Source organism: Zonotrichia leucophrys, chromosome 5 (genome assembly GCF_028769735.1).
Source record: "Zonotrichia leucophrys gambelii isolate GWCS_2022_RI chromosome 5, RI_Zleu_2.0, whole genome shotgun sequence".
Lineage (NCBI taxonomy): Eukaryota > Metazoa > Chordata > Aves > Passeriformes > Passerellidae > Zonotrichia > Zonotrichia leucophrys.
Window position 1 is genome coordinate 5,960,313 of NC_088175.1, and position 23,168 is coordinate 5,983,480.

A 23,168-nucleotide genomic window follows, 5' to 3' on the forward strand; every position below is an offset into this window, starting at 1 on the left:
TGGAATAGAGTGTGGTATGGGCAATTCAAGTTTCTAGATGATTGCTATTGATGATAATTTCTTTCTTCTTTACTGTTGATGATAATAGTAAAGAAGAGGCTGAGAAAAGAAACCCCCCCCACATTCCCTGTGTGCTGCTGGACTACAATTTGTGGCAGGGACATTCCCTGCCAGCCCAGATGGGAGCAGCTGCTGCTGCTCCCCTGGTGTTGGATATTGCAATTCTTTCCCTACTGGTTTTGTATTTTTCCAGCTGAAGGAAAAAAGTCTTTTAAAGTTACTGCATATTTTTTCAACTGTTTCATTTTGACTCAGTCCATATGAAGCAGTTATCTACAAGAAGTCTATGGGGAGATAACTACACTAGTTTTCAGTGATGAGGTTTATCTGTATTTTAACAGTTAAGCCCACTATGTTAATAAAACAAAACTTCTGAAAAATAATCCTGCTCAGTTTCAGTATTTTCCCCGTTCCTCGTATTTTAGAAGAAGACATAAGAATTATAAAGCACAGCTACATCTTGAATAAAGTAGGGAACTAATTCCCAGCTTGTAAATGGATCTGGCAGTTCTCTACATGCTGGCTGCATTGCAAGGATGAGACTTAGTTACAAGCTACTGCAGTTGCTTCTCCCCAAATGTTCATTCATTTCCTGAAAACAAATTGCTTTTCATGCCAGAAAATGTACTTGTAATTAAAAAAATTCTACCCAGCTTTATTGTTGGAGAGCAGGAAGGGCATTAACTTGTGCCCACAGCTGCAGTATGTGCACCCTCAGGCAAGTTCATGCTTCTGGGCCAGCAGCCTCTGCTCTACTCTGCCTGCAGGATTCTGCAGATCCCAGTGGTGAACGTTTCTGCATAAGAAAAAGGGAAGCATATGATGGATACTTCTATTCTGTGTCAGTCTGGGGCTGGACATGGACTGTTAGTCTTTGCAAGAACTACTCAAAACAAGTTAAGCGGTGTGCTGATTGATTAAAAATGACAAGTGTTTAGACAAGAAACATTAACCTCTGCAAATCCATGGATATGTCTATCCCCATCACACTTATCAGTTTAGGACCACTGAATTATGAATGAGATGCCTGATGTAAGAGAAATGAGCCTCAGAAATGCTACTCCAATATGTTAGCCCAGTTTCTGATTGACAAGTCAGAAAGTGTGTACAGCCACTGCTGTGGGATCTTCCACTCCCCAACTCCAAATGCACGGGAATACACAGTGACAAAATCCTTACCCCATGAAGTTGCCTGTCTGTGGAGCTGCTGCTGTATGATGTATTTAAACTGCAGGATGTGTTTGGAAATAAGCCATTAAGAACAAGAACAGAACAATTGTATTTCACTTTCCTAATTGAAATTCAAGTCCATTAAATATGAAGCAATGTTCTAGGTAAGATATTTTTGAAAGGAATTTGTTCTACAAAGTTTAGGTAGTATTTCTGTACCAAACATTTAATTCAGCAAAGAATTGGTTACATCAAAAGTGATTGGATTTGAACAGAAAGTAAACAAAAATGCATATTCAAGATCGTTTAATATGTATTTTCTGAATTAGAAATATCACTTTCTTAAATGAATGAGAATTTCTAGTGTAATGATCCATTACTCCCATCCCCCATCACTGAATTACATTATTTATACATATAATACAGAGCCGATTGCAGTTGGAAACAACAATATTAAAATAAATGTTTAATAGATACAAAGGATCTTTTCTCCACAACATAGTTTTTGTGGTGTCTGGACACCAATTTTAAAGTAATTCTCTATAAGCATTAAACTATTTAAGTGCAAAACAATTTTGTTTTAAAAAAATCTATGATTGCAGCATCCATCTTCCTGAAAAACATTTTGAAGCCAGAAAGTAATGACTTTCATTTTCCATGAGTGCATTCCAGGCTGTCTTCTAGCCATCTCTGGTTAAAAAAATCAGTGCAAAATAAACAATGGTGAAGTACTAGTTTAACCATTGAACTTACTTGAATTTAAGAAACATATCTTATTTTACACTATATATATATATATATAGATATCTTTTATTTATATATTTATAGAGATTAAATTACACTGGACTTGAAAAGTATAAAGAAAACAAAAATGTTACTACTTTTTCCTGCAATACTAAAGGAAGCTTTTTGCTTTTTCTCCAATGCAAACTCTTCCTTAGGTGAGCAGCCTAGCAGGATCAGCTGTAGTGAGAACTCCTTACATTTGTCCTTTGCAAGTCACTATGTGATTCACATAATTCCATGTTTACACTCTGCCACATTATAATTTGTGATGCTCTTTGCCTGAAGAACAGCTCGTGGTTCCACTGTCATTACTTCTTGTCCTGCGTTCAGAGATTTGCTAGCAGTAGTGTGATGGCTATACTACAGTTCCACTTGGAGAATTGGCCTGGTTTTGGGATGACAATAAACCCTGCAAACAAAGCAGTTTACATTAATCCAGCAAGAGAACCTGACAAGAATTTTATAAAGTTCTTAACCTCAACCTACAATGAGTACAGTTGATTTTTACCAACACTTGTTTATTACTTCAGACATCAGCACCTTCCCTCCTCCAAAGGCTCTAAGCCAGCAGCACGATCTCAGGCAAGCAGCGCACAGAGAGCTCTCAGACAGAAGAAATGTGTGCGTTATGACACGGACTGGATCTGATCCCAGCATTTGGTTTAATCTACCTTGCACTTGGACTCATAGTGAACTCTGAAACTTTAATAATCATACACCAAAAAAGTGAACAGCATTTTACTGGGGTGGTGTCAAAAAAATCTATTGCAATATCAATGTTTGACACCTGACCTGATACAGGGAAACACTTCATCTCTTGTATGTGATTGAGTATTACATGGTTTGAATAGAAAAATAGATTGTCTAACCAAATATTTGTTTTGGTAATTTTAAAACAGAATTAAACACTGACAAGAGTTCAGTAGAGATTTCCTATTACAATTTAAGTTCACACTCAGGAAAACTTGGTACCAGCTCTTCTAACTACCCTGCCATTCAAATCAAGAGATTTGTTTCACACACAGCCCTACGCCTGCACGGTGCCCCTCACCACACAGAGGCTGCTGCTCTGGATTAAAGCAACTTCACCTTACAGATCAAACCTCTGGGTACCAATGGACAGATTCCATTTCAGATTTATGCACAGTAACCACTTTTTAATAATTCACATAAAATAACTTTATCAGGCTTATTTAGGAAAAGCTTATTGTCAAAATACAATTCAGCCTTATAAGGTCATTAGTTCTAGCGAGTGCCAGCAGGCCAAGGGGCATGCTGGCAGCTGGAAGCACACTGGCAGCTGGAAGCACACCAGCAAATATCCCCATGCAACTCCTCACCTTGTAGGAATGATAAATGCACTTTCAGCAACTCCTCTAAGCAGCTCCCAGCTTATGTTCTTACCTCAAAATTAAGATCCTGGGACTCAGATCCATCAAACTAGACAAGATCAGGCAGCAATTAGCATACAGACAGAAGACAGAATTATGTCACTTCTTCAGAATCTACAGGAGCTCTTTCAAACTTGGATCCAAGAACTGAGAGGTCATGATGATGGAAGTAAACCCTGACCTCAGAAGAAGTGGAAAGAGGGGAAAGAGGGCAAGACTGACTGGATTCAAGTCATCAAATTTCTGCTCAAACCAAAGCCCTTCTTCTTAAAAAAAAACATCTGATCATTTCAGACACGTCATGAACCTGAGTAGTTTGCAGGATTTCTGGCAGACTGTATTTGCATATGGTCCATATGACATTTATATACAACAAAGCACATGGAACTTAACTTGGTGCCTTCCATAGACCTCACCTGAAAGAACCTGAAAAACACCTTTATTTGTATTTCTTTATGCAGGGAATATCTGATTGAAACACTGTTGAGGTAGACTGAAGTGGGTTGTTCTCTACACTTGACATTCAGGATGTACAAAGATCCTGCATATTTCATGAGAACAAAAAGTTTCCTAGTTATTACTTATGGACTAGATGGTGAAAGAAGTAATAGGCAGAACTTTAGAGCAAACAAGCCACTGAAGCACTTCTGAAATTTTTACCAGGGAAGTTTTGTTGGAAAGTGACAAGGTTGAATCAGAATTCACTAGTTCATTACTGAAGCATTCTTCACAAGTCTATTAAATCCAGCAGCAACTGGAAGGTCTTTCTTGTCAGAAGATTACATCCACTAAGCAACTTTGAAGTACCCTGGAAAAAGACGTCCAAAGGTATTATTTTCAATCTTAATTAAATCAGCAATCCAAACTGTTCATATGCAAATATGTGCTTTATAAGCACACAGGAAGCTCTAGGGATGGCATAATGTCAAGTCTTTTCCAACAGGCTCATAACCACCCTATACAGGAGAAATAAGGTGTATTCTAGCATTGGATTTACGTTGTAACACAACCAATTATTGGGAAACAAAATGAAGTTATTTTCCTAGGATTCCTCTAGAAACTGGCAGCACATACTGAAATTCAGTGTGGTGCCTTATTCCCTGTGAGCCACTCCAGAATGCAAGTTCCAAGACTAGGAACAAGGAGTCAGTCCTGGTTACACCTCATAGGTGGTGAATGCTCCCTGCTTTGAAGAGCAGCAGCTCAGTGCAGATGGCTTTCAGTGAGTACCAGGAATTCCTTGTATTTCAGTCCTTGCTCTGAATTAATTCTGCAGCTCTGAGCAGGCAAGCCAGAGGAACACCGAAGTGGAAATAACCTCAAGACCAATATTCCTTGTGCTTCTGCAGATGGAACAAATGTATGCAAGTACTGCCTTAAAACTTGGACTAGGCTATGATGCTGTTCAGAAACTCACTCCCAGGAGAGAGACCAGAAAGTTTGTGAGTTCTTCCAAGTACTTGATTTCAGAAGAATCTTAAATGTTCATACAAGAAAAGCAAAGAGTATGAATTTGGTTTTTAGGCACATAAGTTTCACCAAGGTGGTGAGTTCTCAGTGGGTCCAGATTAAAACAAAAATTCTGCAGCATTTTGCCATTGGATCAGAGCCTCCAAGCAAGGCTATTCACAAGGTTGTGTGCAGTGTAACAGTACATGGAGGAAAACAACCTAAGAAAAGCAAGTGAGGGCTCAAATAAAGTTACTATTTTGATACAAAAGTTCTCAGTTAATCTCATCTGTGATACAAAGGGTGTGGGATTGGAACAGTTGCAGTTACATTCTCTGGAAGAATACAATGGGTAAGGTAATGAAAAAATATAAAAAGCTCCTGCCTGTAAAGAAAGAAGAAAGCCATTAGAGTGTAGTGCTTTCTGTGATGGAACCACCCAGTCTATCAGGTGGGAAAAGATGAAACAAAAGCTGCAGCAACTTATTAGAGCAACAGCCAAGTGAGCCTGTTTAACAGCTGTGCCAGGAAACATGGAAGAGCAGAGCCACAGCTGCAGCTCTGCTGTGTGGTGCAGCAGCTTCAGGCTTAAGGACAAACAGATCCCACTGAGCAAGCAGCAGGAACAAATTAAGACACTGCTCAAAGTTTTGTAAATAAATGTAGTGTTTTATTAGCAGTAGTATTTTGTCAGCATATGAGTCTAGCAGGCGTGGGAAATGGAAGAGTTATGAGCTCCAAGACAGGAATTTAGTAAAACAATATTCATCCCACCCTCAGAGGTAGCTGCTGTCATCTCAATGGGACACTCCACAGCTGAGCAATGCAGCTCTCAGAGGATGGGGTCATTTTTCCTAGGTCAGTCACTGCTGTGAGTATTGAGCACAGGCTGCTTCAGCTCTGGCTGCTAGGGCTATCCTGTTTATCCATGCATTCTCTGACTTCCTGAAACACACAGGACTTTGCACATCTGGTAAAAACACGCTGGCATGGGTAGGAATGAAAAGCCATAACAAGTACAACCAGGAAAGCCATTTGCACCCGAGGTTTGTGGCGCTCACCTGCTGGGGTCTGTTCACTGCAGCAGCACAAACACAAACCCTCCTCCCCCTTTATGGGATTGTGAGGAGACGGGTGGGTATATTTTTAAAATTTCCACATACAATCCAGACAAAAGTCTGGGGCTTTTTTCCAAAGACATGAAACATAATGTTTCACAAGAGAAAATAATTCCATGAAAGATCAGCATGTAATTGCTGTGTTTAAAAAAAAAAAAAAACCAAAACAGGAAGATATTGCAATATTAAATAGGAAAATAGTAAACAGTAGCCACTGAGTTAATATTTTCTTAATTTAAATTAGAAGCTGTTTAATTGGAGCCAAAGGTGCAATCATACACAGTTTCACTAATCTAGATAACAAACAGCAAGTTTGGACATGCAAGCAGGATCCAGGAAGTGCATGTCTCCTTCAGGGAAACAGCTCTGCTGGCACTCAGAACATGCTGGATGTCAAACTCTGCTCACCTTTCTACTTTCTGGTTTGAAATTGAAAGGTAGAAAAAATAAAGGGTACAACATAACAAGCAATCCAATGTAAAAAAAAGAAAGTCTCATAGTACACTTCACTAATGCAATTAAACCAATTAAAATACGGCTGAATTAACAAACGCCCATACAAGAATGGTACTGGTTTGGTAAACCATTTCTACTATTGCCAGTATGTAAAATAATGGGAAGTTATTATTTGAAAAATACTCCAGGAGTAGTTTATTTTTTGGCCAGAATGGTGATATTCTTTGAGTAATTAGGGTTACTACATAACTAGAGTTACAAAGTATTCTGGACAGAAGCTTCGCATGAGAAAAGAGCCCATGGCCCATTACAGTGTTTGAGCACTGAGACACAAAAACCAAAGTGAGGTTTCTCACATTTGTTTAAAATTCTGTAGGTAAATTAGCTGCACTGGTTTTAAGACTTGCATGAACAAAATCATCAAGTTCTTTATCCAAAGAATAAGTGTTTAACAGCAAAAGTTTCTGAACTGCATATACTCACTAAATCACATATTAATCTCTAACGGAGCAATAAAATTAATTTAATAAAAATGCTCAGGAAAGCACAGGCTGTTCATTCACATAACATGCTGCAGAGAAATATTCTGTATGGGATTTAGGGGATAGAACAAAGCTGTTGCCTGTCTTTGCACAGTTTTTGTGTTCACTAAATGGGCTTTTAAATTTGTATTCCATTTGCCTTTTTTTCTCTGTTCTGATAACATTACACAAAGTATAAATACATAAACCATTTGACACCAGACCTTATAAAAGACTGTAGCACCTTTAGGGTTTCACTTGCAACTTCTCTTCTGTGTATATAAAGGAGTTTCTCTTAACAGAGGTCACTGTCAACAAAAAAAAATTCAAATTCAAGGCTGGTAGAAAACCATCAGTAACTAAAAATCTGTCCAGTGGCACTAGGTGAATGGAAGATATGCAGGTCCAAGAGGAAAAAAAAACTAAGATGCAACTACTTGAGTGCTTGAAAATGCAAAAAGGCTTTTGCCAGCAGAAACCTGACTTGAGCTCAAAAAATAGGACCTTAAGCTGCATTCAAGTACTAAGGGCTCACAGGCTTATAAACTCTTGTTTCTCTACTTTTCTTGAACTACAAAAGTCAGTAAGGTGTAAAATTTTCAGTTTAGAAAATAATGAAATTGAGATAAACCAGGGAAAACGTCAAGGAAAAGGATATAACTTAAGGCAACCCCACATGAGTTAGCCATAACGTGACTGTGGTCTTAGAAGAAAGGAGCCAAACGAGTTTGATAAGGTTGAGCAGCACCTACCTAAAATCCAGCTTCAAAACCCAGAAAATAACATTGTCTTAAAAGTTATTTCCTTGAGAAGCTTATGCAACATTATTAAAGGCAAGTAAAATGACACCTTCATGTTTCAAGACATATTTTGCCAAATACCTTCTCTGCCCAGAAAACCTGTGGAAGCTAGGTTTTGTCTCAGGCTTACACTGACTACTGGGAAACTGGTTTGACCAACCAGTTCTTGCATCATTTGATATAAATGGATGTTCCAGAAGCATTCAAGCAGATTTCATTTTTTGTTTCATTAGCCCCTGTTCTTAAATATGCATCAATGTTCTATGTATAGAACATCACAAGGGTCAGTCAATACCTTGGAAGTACCACAAAGTTCTCAAGTTTCCATAAGATGATTGCCTCAGCTTTAGTCTACAGAGTATTTCTACATAAGAGACAAACGAGTCCTCCCTGTCAGACTGGACCCAAAGTAACTCACTTTTACACTGAAATTCCTCAAAAATGCCTCTGAAACACTTCAGTAAATAGCATTTGTTTGGCTTTTCTTTGTTAACAAAGAATCACTGCTGCAAAGGTGAGACAATGCCTAACCCCTCAAAAGGAAGGGCAACATCTGAAGTCTTCACCTAAATTTGCTCCAAGAAATTTTGCAAAGTTTTCGTCTAGTTTATTTTAGTTCAGATGATTTTCATTCTAGCCTATTTTCTCCTAGACAGAAAATGCTTGAATCACCTGTATGAGCCATATCCTCAGGGCTGTAAATTCAGCAATCATTAGGCAAACACCAAGATCTAAAGCTGGAATAAAGAACATACCCTGCACCAGAGTCCACAGAGGAAAGAGCTCCTGTAGAGTCCTAGAAGGAATGACGACACTCTGCCCCAGCTCCTGCCGGACAGGTGTGCAGAGAGAATCTAGAGACAGCCATGTCTGTGTTCTGCTGAATCTGAGTTTAAACAAGTTTGAAAAGTGGTTTGGTAAGTATTCTGTTTCATGGTACTCTAGTCCTAAAAAAAATAGCTACCTTGAGTCATGACCTTATCAGCAAGCTTTAAACATCAAAACATCTGCATAGTCTTGAGATGAAACATTCTCTCAGAGCAGGTTACAGATGTGATCAACTTCTTACTTTAAAGCATGGCAAGTTAACAGTTTCATTGTGGCCATTTGTTCAGCACAGTGTGAGAGCATAAGACCACCTAAGCACTGCAAGATAAATTAAAACTCAAATGTGGAAAGGACTATTGAAAGTTATCTACATTTACAGTTCAATCACACATTTTTATTTAACATCAGTATACAGAGGACAACCCCAGCAAGTTATTTTGTAATGTCAAGTATTTAGTAAAGTTCTTCAGCTGTAACAGTGACAATAGAACAGCTAAAAATAAGCAGTATGAAACAAACATGATCTTCTTAAAATTATAAATATACCAACAATACTTCTTAAAGCTTAATTATTGCAACAGTTAAATTAACAATAGTTCATGTTAGAAAGGCTCTATGAAATTTATTCAAGTTGTCAAGAAATTAGATGGAAGTGTAAAAAGGAAATACATATGAATTTTACTTTTGATTTTCACTAAAGGTAGTCAATACAATTTTGTACAGTATCACCTAACATGTCAATCTTTAACAAACTCCAGTATACAGAATCATAAAATGCAGAAAAAATAGTTTAATCTTTACATGTAAATTGACAGTAAATTAACTGACACAAATTTTATTATTGTAACATAAGCAGGCCAGCAATTTAAATATTAATTTAGTAGTTTTATGTTGTTAAAGGGGCCGACATATACAGTCATTCCAAGTACATACTCAAATTTTAAGAGGTGATAATTCAGAACATGGGTTTTCTAGAAAGTGTTTAGTAAAAGTCATGTTATTTCCTAATCCAGACATCCTCATCATAATGCCTTTCCAGGGTTATGGTCTCCCCTGGCTGTACTGGAGCCACTTGTCACACCTCCTCACACACGCACACACACATACCTTGCTATAAATATCACACCAGTGTACTCTAGGTTTAATTCACCCTGATAATGTGGGTATGCCATGTGCAACTTTGCTACTGTGCACATTACAGAAAGCTTCCAATTTTCGCATGGTAACCTGAAGTTGTATAGCTGTGTTTCAGTTTAACTATAATCATCCCTGAAGTTTATACAGATACCGTATCACGTTGAAAGAAATCTATTTGATAGTACTTAAATACCAGCAATTGAACTTCAATTGTAATGATGAAATGCTCCTTTCCACTGAGGAAGAATTAGTATGTATAGCTGCTTGTCTCACTCAAATATAGTACATGAATGTTTAAGTACTTTCACTAAAACAGAAGCCATACTAAAACATGATACTGTACTACAATTGTAGTTAACTAGAAAATTCAAGGATGTTATAATTTAAGTCTAAGTTTTCCTGTACAATAAGTCAAATAAATAAATTCCATGTGCATTTGTTTTACAAAGTGGTAGGATGTTTCTCTTGCTAGGTTATACACTGCCATTTCACCCGGGGGTGCTTCTGAGCTTGAATCTTACCTTGAGCTTTCTGACACAGGAACTCCCCAGCAACTTTCACTCCCAGAAAATGGAGTCACTGTACAGACAGTGAACAGTCAGTTCTGAAGCCCAACACAGAAATCATGTGAGCAGTTACTCTGACCACTGAGTTCAGAGAAAACTTATTTTGCATATCCAAGTACCACTTTGGGGTTTTGTGGGTTGCTTTTGTTGGGGTTTTTTAATTGCTTCCGCAGATCCTGTAATTCAGATTGACGTAGCTATAAAGATAGCACAATAAAGTTTACTTTTATTCCTTCCAAATTCTGTTTCTATATTTCTAGATTAATCCAACAGTTCTGTAATCCTGTTTAGGTTTCCCATCAGGGCCTGGCAAAGACAGGGGTGAGAGATGACAGCTAATTGTCACCATGTTGAGGAGAAGAGCTCACACTCTTGTTAAGGCAACCTATTTTTCTGACCGCCCTGAACCTTTCACAGAAATCAGCTCACAAAAAAAAAAAAGAATAAAAAATTGAAACTAATGAACCCTGAACTTCATCCAACTTGTTTCTAATTGAATTTTGCCATTCACTTCACTTCACTGACTGGGAGTTGGCAGAGCAGTTCTGGAAGTGCAATGCAAGAACAGCACATCCCGTGAGGAAGCTCAAGGTATGATTTTGTACACACTGAAGCAGTAATTTGGAAAGTTTATAAACAAACTGTCAGGACAACGTCAGCAATGCACAGACTATCAACTATCACAGGGATCATGGCTGAACAGACACTTCTGGATTTATTTTCCACTCAGGGCAGCACAAGCCCAACCAGAAAAATAAACAGAATTTGTCATACACTGTCAAATTATCCAGCACATGTTTTGATGGCTGTTGGAAATGAGAGGGAGAGGTAGCACTGCTCAATGGCAATTACATTAGACACTGCAAGCCTCCTTTGCTTTTCCATCCAATTCTTTCTTCAGGCTGGCAGTGGCACCAATTTAATGAAGGCCTTCTGAGGCAATGATGGAAGCAGCAGCAAGATTCAGAGGCTTTTACTCTATAGAGTTGGCAGACAAAAAAGTGACAGAGCTTTAAGATCACTTGGGGAGCCATATGTCAAAGGAAGACTAGAAATAGCAACTTTAAACCCCAGAGTAATGGGACATGCTAGGATAAAACAGCTGGTGAAACAGAAATGATGGTATATAACCCAGTAAGAAAGACATCACCATGAGTGTTTTATACTTTGACAATTCTCATTAAATAAAATTAAGTGCTTTCCTATAAACAAAAAGGATGCTCATAACGTCCTTCTGGCACAAGTATTTTCCTAACAAAGCCCTGTAAACATGCCACCAAAATTTAGTTTTTACCAGCAGAGTGAGCTCACTAGAAATGCAAGTGAAATCAAAAAAACAAAATAATTTGTAAATTTCTAAGTAAATACATCCTAAAGAATATGGCATTTACATCAGTGTGCAATATATTAATTTTGAAAGTGATAACTTCAGCATGAAAATTACTTACCTGTAGTTAAAGTTTTCCATATTGGCCAATACATAAATCCTGATTTTTGGTACTGCATACTTTATCTCTGAAATATTTGAAATGTCATATTCCAAATCAAAGTCAATACACAAAAATATTTAAGTTATACTCAGTCTAACAAAACCCACCTCAGCCACTGAAAAATAAATGTGACAGTGTAGTGTTTAATAGTATCCAAAGGAGTTTTAGAAAAAAAGAAAATGTAGCTCACAATAGCAATCTGAGGCACTGCTGTATTTAATAAGATGTGAAGTGCACTGAGTCACAAAAGTATAATTGCTTTAATACTTTCATTTTGAGCAAACATTTTAAATAGTTTAGTGTTTTATGGGAGTGTTGGCTTTTTTTTTTAATTAATGCTGGATTTGTAGTTCTCAGGCAAAAAAATACTTTCAGGTAACACCCTCCTCCCTTCTCCCATAAAGGGGTTTTCAATTTTAAGTTTTAGATTCAACCTTTAAATATGCATTAAGATGCAGAGCAGACACAGATTTTTACGCACACGTATGCTGAGAGAAATTTGATAGGATCTCAAAAAAGCCTACATTATACAAACAATTTTAAGAAAAATAATTGAGTGTTACTTGCAAGTTTATAGTAATGAAGATGTGGTATCTAAATATATACAGAACCTCTACTTCAAAAGTCAGATTTATGAACCAAATGGTTAAAATCTAACAAACAACAGCTTTTCATTTAAGTTGCTCAACATGGCATTATTCAGGTATTACCAGATCATTTCTCTCACTTCAGGTGATAGTCTACATCCCCTTTCAGAAATTTTCACAAAAATAATGGTCCTTTTTCTCAGATCAACTCTGGAAATGTTTTCATAGCTGTATTCCTTTGAACTGTTGCTGGCAAGCAGAGCTATTGTAGCACAAAGTACTTTTTAATGTAAGAATCACCACATTTAGCTTCAGTCAAAATTTAGCTATCTATACATTGGACAGAAGAAAAATAAAATATTATAGGTGTTCAAGTGCATCAACAACAAGAGTGAAAACTAGTATTAGACTAATGTAGGTTCAGCTGATGGAACTGGTGCCATCAAAAACACGAGCTTGTAGTGGTTGAACTGCCTTAACAAACCTGACAGGAACAGAACACTGAAACTACTGAGAGAAAGCTTGCAGGATTTTCCCTAACTTAAATACATAAATCAAAACCTGGCTATAATTAGAGTTCCTTGTTAATACTGATTCACAATTTAAGAGCATAAACTACAGTCAGTACAGGGCTCACAAATCTGTGCATAAAATGGCTGATGTTTTAATAAGAAGTGGTTTCACATTAATGGCAGGCCACCACAGAAAAGAATGGAGGAATAAAACACTTTGGTTTTCACTTTTTCAGAGGCTCACGTTTCTCATTAGACTTAGAAGCAGCAGCTTTTCATAAGCTACTCTCATTGGGAGTGCTTATTTTTTAGAAAACATTAGAAGGATTATGATTATTTTAGTGTTTGACAGGTTTTACTTCAATTTTTACATAAATAGCTTTCACCATATTGTGGTTATGCTTAAGTATAAGAACACTGATCAATAGTTTAGATGCACAGTATTTATTTCTTCTGCTGGAAGGCAACTATATTTAATAATTGTATCCAAGACACTTCAAATCATTCAGAAATATGGCATGCAGTATCCAAAAGTATGGCTCTGAGGATAATTTTTTACATTAAGCATAAAGAAATTTTATATTCAACATTCATTATATTTCAAGAAAACTATCTATTCAGAGTTCTAGCTCTTTGATGCAGCATTAAGGATTAAAACTTACCACTTTACCAGGCCTTGCCCATGTGCAAATAAATCCCTCCTGACAAGCAGTGACTATACAGTCTTCAAGAAAAATTAACACAGTCAGTCTTTCATGTGCTATCTTTTTACAGATAAGAGGCTCTAACAAGGGAACATCTTCCATTCGGGGACAGAGAGGTGTTCCCAAAGTTTTAGCTGGGTCCGTTTTGGTTTTAGTAACTAGGTTCAGTTTGTCACTGCTCTTGCTAGATATATGTCCCATGCTATGGTTTCTCTTGTGATCTTTTTCATGGTGTCTTTCCTTCCGATCGTGTAGCGATAAGGTTGCAAATTTACTAACGCCAGAAGCAATGGCACCATCCATGACACTGCTTTTACTGCCAGCGTTTGAGACTGCAGAGTGTGGAAGGCTGTTTGACCGCGGAAGAGGAGGGGGTACAGAGTTTCCAGGTGTTGTGATACTGTTTCCATTACTTCCTGGGTTAGTTCCACCGCTTCCCGCAGGTGGACTTGTGGCATTCATGACATTTGTATGTGTCCTTGCTCTTGACAGAGGTTGGTGGGGGAAGAGGATATCTTCTGTAAGATCCCACAAACACAGCTGCGTGTCCTGGCCTACCGAACCAAACCTATACGTAACACTTACTGGACGACTGTCTGTAGAGTTCCTTTTGGACAGTCTGGACTGTGTGCTATTTGCTCGATCTCTGCCAAAATGAAGGTCTTGGAAATCCTCATCGCTTCCGCTAAATTCCATGGGGTCGCTCTCTTCTACACTAGTGGTGTACGGATCAAAGGCCACCACGCTGACCCACGATTTGTGTCCGTGGCCTCGCGCTATGACTCGACAGTCCACGAAAGACCAAACTGTCACCAAGTCATCCTCTCCTCCTGTCACTATGTACTTCCCATCGGGGCTCCAACACACACACAGCAGTCCTCCAAAGTAGCTTTTCATTGTACCATGCAATTCCACCGAGTCAAAGTTAAACACGCGAAGAAAACCATCCTGGCTCACGCACGCCAAGAACTTCCCATCAGGGGAAAAGGCAAATTCGTTCAGGGCACCCTCACCTACTGTCCATTTAAGCAGAGGGTTTCTTGTGGATTTACTCTTGCAAGTGTGCACTGCAAAACTCTCTCCTTGTTTAAGTAGCTGGTAGTGCGGGGCTGTGGTACCACAAGTGTGCTCCACGTTATACAAGTACATATTGCCACTGGAATGAGCTACTAGGAAAAGGCTTTCCGAACCTGGTACCCATTTTACACAGGTTACTCGGGACTTGTCTATTAGTCTCTGTGAAAAACAAAGAAGATACACATCAGAAACTCTGAAAATTAAAGTTTCCATGATTAACTGTAAATCTGAGTTTTCTGGGGGATGAGGAGCAATACTTAAATAAAGTGAACTTAACTTTCTAGACAGGAACTATGTTGGTTACTGTATTTGCTAAAACTTATCAGGCAGCAAAGGGGAAATTATTTTCAGACAAAGTACTTTCAAAGGTTATTATTATGGTCCAGTCATGTGCCACAAAGACCGTACTTCACTCAAGCCAATCTGTTAGGAATCTAAAGTCAGTGCTCTTTGGTTTACTTTTCCCTGTGCAGGCTGAAGAGCATGAGAAGGAAACAAGAAAACACTGAATAAACTAAAGGGGAAAAAAGGCAGTTACTCATCTGGATTATAAGCAAACAGGTTACAAATCAACAACAGTAAATTTAGGCTCTGATTTTATCTGAAATCACAAATAAAATCCAACCTTTAAAAAAAAATCTACCAGCTTTTACTGATTCAGGGAGCAAAGGCTGCAGCTGCGTACACAGTGACCCTGTTACCATGAAAGTCAGTAGGTAAATGCACGGGCTGCGTGAACTCACAAGACATCACCAACTTTTCACCTTGGAATCCCCAACCTCCAATTATTTTTCTTTCAATAGCCAAGCACCTGTCAATGCTCTGTTACCATTTAATGAAGCACTTTCCTTTAAAACAATGTTTTAATAGAGTTCATCGTTGCAAAAGAATGCACACACATTAAACAAACGCTCCTGGTAATAATGTCTTCAATGCCCTAAGAACTGAGAGGTGAAGTTTGACTCCTCTGACTTCTGTAGCTCTGGTGGACTTCCACAACTTACCACTTGTCCATGGCACCACTCAGCTGTAACTTGCAGACAAGTAATTCTTTACAAGCACATTCAAGATTTGTATTTGGCATATTGATTGAAAGCAAAAAGAAGAGCTGAGCTACACAAAAGGCAAGAATGCAAATATAAAGAGCCTAAGGAATACCAGAACAAGTTGCAAAAGCCCTAAAAAGAAAATAGAAAGAAGAATTCTCCCCCCTCAAACCTTGCTATGCTGTTTATCACACACAAAAACATCAAACTAATGGATAATACATCAGCTGTTATCTGTTGTGGAACTGTCACTGGAAAGCAGCACCTGGCCATTTTAGATCACACTTCTGCTGCTCTCAACCTCAGTACAAAGCCAGAAAGTCTCTCTCCTGTAATTTCTCTTTGGTTAAAACAGCCATGGGACATTTGAGAGCTGAGAGATGTTACTAAATATGGCACTGTTCCTTCAAATGGAGTAGCTTTAAAATAATAGAGTCTCTGATTCTGTTGTAATATTTTAACTAGTTTGTCATATATTCACTTGTATATATTCATGCATGTCTCAATAATGATGGCATCAGAAACATTAGGGAGAAAGTTACCTGGCACACAGTAGGAGAACATGGGCAGGGAACACCAGCCCAGCTGGTTTCCTGTAGGCACCAATCTTCTCATTGCCAGTATGGCAACAAAAGCAAAATTTCTTGCTCTCTTCTAAAGCAGCTCAATCTGACATACAACCTTTATTTGTAAGAGCACCTGCTCAACTTTGGTATCAGAAATGGCACTCTATGTCCATAACCATGTTGGCCTACGTGATCCTTAATACTGCAGAGAAACTCTGCAAACATGATCTTTACTTCAAGGAGGCTGTGAAAAACAGATTACAATTTGCAATGAGGACAGATCAGCTCAGGAAGACAAGATGCAGAGGGACTCCAATCTGACATGTACAAGCAACCAGAATGCATCCCCTTCTCAAGATACAAACTCTGAAGTTCTGACTTTCAGGAGTTTTAAAAGCTTTCAGTTGGGTTCATTAAGTTCTGCAGCACAACAAAGCCAGACCTGCAGTCAGTAGGAGCAGCAGATGCATTATAAGAATGGTCTGAGTGCAGGATCAGCACATCAGTGAGGGATGTGAGATAAAGAGCTTATGTTCAGTCTGATGGAGGAACAGGAAGCGAAGAAGCTTCACTCACCAGGCAGAAACACTTGCCAAGATTATCTTGGTCATGTATTGAAGAACTTGAAGGGACAAAATTACAGACACAGGCCACAAATGACTGAAAAATCTGAGGCAGTCAAAGAAATCTGCATTAAGGCCTTACACAGCTTTGGCAACAAAGATACAGGACGAGTTTATTAGAAAAAAAAATGTAGCTCAAGGCTTTGGTTTAAATTAAAAAAGGATTAAAAAATAAGATGAAAAAGCACTGGCTAATTTGATAATAACCAATCACTGCCTGGAAAACTGAATCTGTGAGGTGTATTTGACTGGTTTGGGCAGTAAGAAAATACCACAGCTTTAATTCTGACACAGCTGGAAGGAATACCACTGTGGCTACAGATGGATTTATGTAGGCACCCACAAGCTGCACAGTATCTATCGCTCACCTCAGCTTTTCAAGTCCCTATCATCCTTTATATCAACAGAATTTTTTAAAAATAGTAACAGGTTAAGACAATGCTAGGGCTATTGTATTTTATGTTCAACATAACCTATCATAACAAGTTGATTTATTTCATGTATCATATACATTCTGATTGCTATTCTGATTGCTCTACCACAGCTGATAGGCAAAGCAGAGCTCTGGGCTCCCTGAAGCACCAATAACTCACAGGAGAGGTGGTGAATTCTGTTACCTCCAGCATGAGTGCTGGATCTGTAGAACAACATTCACACTCATTTAGACCACCTTATGCCTACAGTTATTCCTAAAGACTGTCTAAACTCAAAATATATTCCAAATCCAAAAGGCACCTTCATCGTGAAGCAAAGGAACTGGTTCAAACATCAGTGCTCACTAATGTTTCTCTGAAAGGGGCTTCAAATACAAGTCAGAACTTACAAACACATCTAGGGCAAACTTCAATACTGTAATCAACAGAATAAAAATATATTTCAGTTTTAGATTTGGCTGTAACTGCAGATAAGGTCAGCGTAGGAAACAAGAATTTGTCATTTATTGTAGCCTACTGCGTGCAGTTTTGGTAGCACTGAGCAAATCCTTACATTAGCTTGGTAGAAGAGAGATCACCTCATTTAAATTTCCACCAAACTGTCAAAGGCCACATTTCCATCCCACTGAAGTAATGTGACAAAAGCACAGACAAAAAGCAATACTGGCTGCTGGAAGTGGCTGCAGTGCTTCCAGCATGTGGGGAATACCACAGGAGCTGTTCAGGCTGCAGCACAGCTCTGCACTGGAGGCACCAGACACCATCAAGGCCTGGAAAGGTGCACTGGGCATTGATAGAACTATTCCAGCAGAAGTTTTTTCCAAAGGAACTCAGCTCAGCTACAGGAGTGGGAACTACTCTGTGATATGCAACCAGCTGTTTAGAGTATGTCTGCTACCCTTCTTAATACTTACAATATTATCCTACAAGAATAAATAAGACACTTTTGGAGGGGTGGGTGGGGGTGGTAGGACAATGCTAAAATTAACAATTCAACTACTTATACAGAGGTTTTTACCAACAGACAAAAGACTGATTAAAAGATTCTCCAGCACTGTTTCCCACTCAACACAAGCAGAGGCAAAGCAGCTGGGACAAGGCCAGGTAGGAAGAAAAACGCCCCTCTTCTGATCTACATGTTGCTACTTTTAGAAAGCTGAGGAGGAATTAGATCTAATTATAAAACATCCCCAGTGAGAACAATACTTCAATCTTCTTTGCACAAGGAAGGAGGAAGGCAACACATCTCTCTGAGGAAAGGTAAACTTTGAAAGCTGAGCAAGGCTAAACTTCATCTGTATGTAAAGTTTGAATCCAGATGTGAAATTTCAAAAAAGAAAAGAAGAGCAAAGAAACAAAACCAACCAAGAGACCTGCAAACCTCTCTACAGAACTGAATTAAAACAAAAAAGGAGCAGAAGAACAATCCCCAAAAGAAAGTCACCTCCCCCAAACCACCCAAATTCCCAGAGCTTATTCCTCTGCAGAAAATGCTGTCACAAGTCATCCCAGTTACCAGGTTTCTTTCCTTATTGGCATCTGGACACTTATTCCTGTAAGAATGTCAATGCTATCAGATACCCAGAGGCAGTGGTTCTGGAACCTGGCATTAGTGCTCCCCACAGTACTCCTCCTATCTTTCCTTATTGCAGCGACAGAAAAAGCAGATGGAGAGTTTCCTTCTGAACATCACATGGCCAAGACATCATAAACCCTCAGCATTTCTGGGCACTCAGCTTTACAGCCTACTCTTATCCAAGCAGGCCTTTAGGAATATAGGCAGCTTCTGCTGTAATGCCCCAACCATACAAATGTATATTTTTAACTTATTTAATATTTTGACTATAAAATGTGAGTTAAATAGTGGCTTAAAATTTTCTTTTTCATTGGCAATCAGAAGCCTCAGAAACAACTGAATTCAGAGCAGACACAGTAACATTTACATTTGTAGACCTTATTTCCATCTGTAAACTGTCCTCAATGCTAGTTACAGTATTACCCAAACTAGAAAATGCTAATTTTTAATTCTAAACCCCACAAGATGCCTTTATCTTTTCACAATGAATAACATTTTTATGTAAGTACTCCAAGGCAATGGAACAGCTGAAAAACAAAGGCAGTGACTGAACAATAAGCTACACAGGCAAATGGAGCCACATCTACAGAACTTTGAAAATCTAGAAACTTCAATATCACAAATACATTGCATGCAACAATATTAAGATTTCTACTTACTTCCTCATTAAATAATTTGCTAGTTTCTTTTTTAATAGGGTCTATAAGTTGGACCTGGCCTGCAGAGAAGCCCACTAGAAGAGACACACTTTCTGCTGTGGCTGTTAAGTGATTGAAGTCGTGGCATGTAGGCTGTGTTCCTTTGTATATCCTTTTGTCTATTGGTTTACTCAAGTCCGCAGCCTGCAAAGAGAGCAAACAGAATTCAGTTTATCACAGTATGTGCACATAACCACAGCTGGCTGAAAGCAACGTTCATACCACACTACAATTTAGGCAGTCACAAAACCCTACTTTAAAAAGCAGCTCTGCATTTATGAGACATCCAAGATCTTATCAAAATGTTTCTCTCTTTATATTAAGCGAGTGTACAAACTACTCCTGCCCTTGCACCTACAGCAGTGACAGACCAGTGCCAGCCCCTCGGTAGCACCAAGGCTCCTGTGGGTCCCCAAGATACCAGAAGGCTTCTCCTGCCCCAAGAGCCATCACAAAGACAAGAAATCTTCTATTTTTCTACTAGCACTTTCCCAGTATTGAGTACAACCAATTTTGCATTAAAAATACCATATTCTCAATCACACAACTCTTGAACTGTAAGTCTATCCTTTAACAACAGGCAAACAAATGATATTGTTCTCCATAACCACAAAAAATGATCAACCAGCTCCAAAGAGAGCATTTTCTAAGAACAGTGATTCAAGATACTGATCCTGTGATTATAAAATACATTTTACACCACTGAGCTACAAAGTAATTTGCTTCTGAAAACAAAACTCAAATATAGCTCAGACAAAATAAGTGCTAACAAAACTGAGGAATTTCAATATAAACAAATTAAGATCTAGCACTAAGTGTCAGAAGAATCAAAAGGAACAGAAAAGCAATTTAAAATGCTCCCTCACTTGTGTCACCCGTGTTTATCCCCATATCACTTCTGAACAGACAACTCAATCTTTCATCATCCAGAGATTAAACCCCACACATTTAATATGCAAGATCATACACCAGGTTCAACCTTGTTTTTTAACCTCCCTATTTACGAGGTTCAGAGTCTGTAATTAGAAAGCTGCAGATACTCAGACAATATTACAGGCCTCAGATGTAGCTGTGATTTGGGGCTCAGATTCTAATTTTGATATATACTTTTGCAGTTATTTAGTCAGAGGAAATCAGGCCAGCAATAAAAGAGAAAGTAAACAAGCTTCACATAAAATAGAATTGCTCCAGAGCATTAAACCTTGGAGGACAAGGACTGAAGAGCAGCACATCTTTGGTATTCATAGAGCTACACAGACAGAAACTAGACCTGTCAGCAGGGAAAAATCCTAACCAGCTACACAGGTGAGCCATTTCCAAGGCAAATTTAACTACAGGATATGCATGACAAGCACTCATACACAACAGTATTAAAGCTGCACTGATGTTTTGCAGCATATATCATAAACCAGTTTAATCAGGTGTACGGTCTCCTAGTTAAAAACTCCAAAATGAGATGATGTATTACAATTTTTAAAGTCAGCAGACTAAAAGGTTATTCCCCAGACTCCAGAGATCCATTTTAAGCTAAAAGAGAATATTACCAATACCTCTTCAAGGAGAAATTAAATAGAATACTAGTTCTACAGGGAGATGGCAGGATAATGTGCATGCCTGCCACAGAGCCTTCACCAGCTCACAGGTTGATGTAAATCTGTGATGTGAAGTTGAAAAATCAAATCCTAAAGGCCTTGCAGTTATGTCTTAGACTGTGCAACATTCCCTTGTCCTGTATCACTGTAAGCAAGTGCTGTCAAGAGAGAGCTCTCAGAATTGGGGTAGCATTTCTATCAGGAAGAGCAAGCTACACAAACACATAGCCATACCTCAAATAAAGCAGAATTAAAGCAAAACTATGAGACTCAAAGTTCTCTCCTCTGGACAGAAGTTGCAGCAGGACTCAATGCTAAGAACAAAGATCCATTCTAAAGTAAAAATTACTTGGCCTGAATCCTACTGAATGAGCAGAGACCACAGACTGTCCCAGCCAGCAGAGGATACAGGCATTACCACCTTCCCCTGAATCCTCATTGTCCCTTTCAGCAGCAAAGAATCAATAAATAGGTGGCTATGTTCAAACTACACCTTGCTCTTTTGTCTGGGTGAGGTTTTACATCACTAGCTTTTGTTTTTGTTGTCCAACAACTTTGGTGTGACAAGTTCCCCGCTGCATGAAATTGTGTGGTAACAGACCTAGCAACACACGAAATTCTGATAAATTAAATCTCAGCACAGACTTCACTGTGCTTATTCTAGCTGTTCTCTGGGAACCAGATGGCAGTGAGAATCTGTCTGAACTTAAATGAAGTATAAATAAACTAATTCAACCCAGAATTAACCAGGCTTCTGCTGACAGGGATGCCTTGCCTTTTATTTACATGCAGCTACTGCTTCCAGTTACAGCACAGTTGTCTCATGGAGATAAATCAAATCTACAAGCACTAAAACACTGCTTTGGTCTACATCTCTCTTAACTGAGAGAGAGAAGAATCAATGGGCACAGCAGCTAGGAGACATTTTCTTTATTTCTGCATGAAGGCTGCTACTGGATTTTGCTAAGAACAAGAGAAGTGCTTACTCATAAAATTCAATCATGCATGGGAGTCAGCTTCTCATTAGCTCACCACTAAACCCATTTGCTATTTTGTGAAAGATGTGATTCTCAGAGAAGAGCTTTTACATGAGATCCTGTCCATAAAAAAGCATCAAATCCTAGGAGCTGACACTGTCTACTGAACAAGGTGATATGAACTGCCCCCCACTTAGAAGTGGTGATGTACTTTGAAAAAACCCAGAAAAACCCTGGGATTAAGTGTTGCCAGGCATGGAGATTAAAAACACAGAAGCAGACACCCTCACCATGGCAGCTGGCAGCAAGCTGTTTGCACACTGCCTGTCCCAATGCTTTTAAAATTTCCTTCTGAAAAACACTCAGCACTATTCCAGCCTGTCCACTCTGAGAAACTGCCTCAGTTGTGGATGATTCAGGATGAGAGCACCACTTCCAGTAATCACAACTGAAAGCACAATGGGGCAGCTGATGCAGGCCAGGAATATCAGGAGCATCCTGCCCTGCTGAAGTAAATCCCAGCTAGCCAAGGCTCTGGGCCTGGCACCTTGGCCAGCTGAGAGCTGTGCTCAAAGTCTGCTCCTCCAGACAGAGGCACTGCACCCCTGGGCAAAGAGACAAGGAGGAGCAGGTTTGGGCAACAACAGGAACCTCACACACATCTATAAAACCAGCGAACAAAATTGCTGTACCTTGGGCATCAACAGCTCCCAAGTCCTGTCTCTGAGGAGATTAAAACCCTACCTTAAGAGAGCCTCACAGCTGCTTACAGAAGAAAAATTGAACATTTAGGTTTGCATGATGAATTCATACTCTAGAAATAAAACATGAACCATGTAACTGTTTGAGGGACTTCCTATTCTTATTTATTAAACTCTCACAGCACACTGTTTTAACAAAACTATTCCCACTCTCTTGGGGAGGGAGGGAAGAAAGAAAAAAAAAAAATCAAACAGTTTAACAGTAGCCCATTCACCCTGGACTCATGACTTCCAGTAGAAGGG

General features: G+C 38.8%; 1 protein-coding gene across 5 annotated transcripts in view; it reads right to left on the reverse strand.

Moving 5' to 3' along the window:
- Window positions 1-2,084: 2,084 nt before the first annotated feature.
- Window positions 2,085-23,168, reverse strand: part of WDR20 (WD repeat domain 20) — a 45,133-nt gene continuing 24,049 nt past the window's right edge. The window contains exons 2-5 of one of the 5 annotated variants that reach the window (XM_064714659.1): window positions 19,557-19,739; window positions 13,534-14,811; window positions 8,507-8,637; window positions 2,085-2,425 (exon numbers count right to left, since the gene is read on the reverse strand). In XM_064714659.1, the coding sequence (XP_064570729.1) occupies window positions 8,548-8,637; window positions 13,534-14,811; window positions 19,557-19,739 (1,551 nt within the window). In that variant the 3' untranslated portion in view covers window positions 2,085-2,425; window positions 8,507-8,547. Of the gene's footprint in view, window positions 2,426-3,315; window positions 4,216-8,506; window positions 8,638-8,959; window positions 11,798-13,533; window positions 14,812-19,556; window positions 19,740-23,168 lie in introns of those variants that run through there. The other 4 variants (XM_064714661.1, XM_064714664.1, XM_064714662.1 and 1 more) reach the window with 4 other exon arrangements.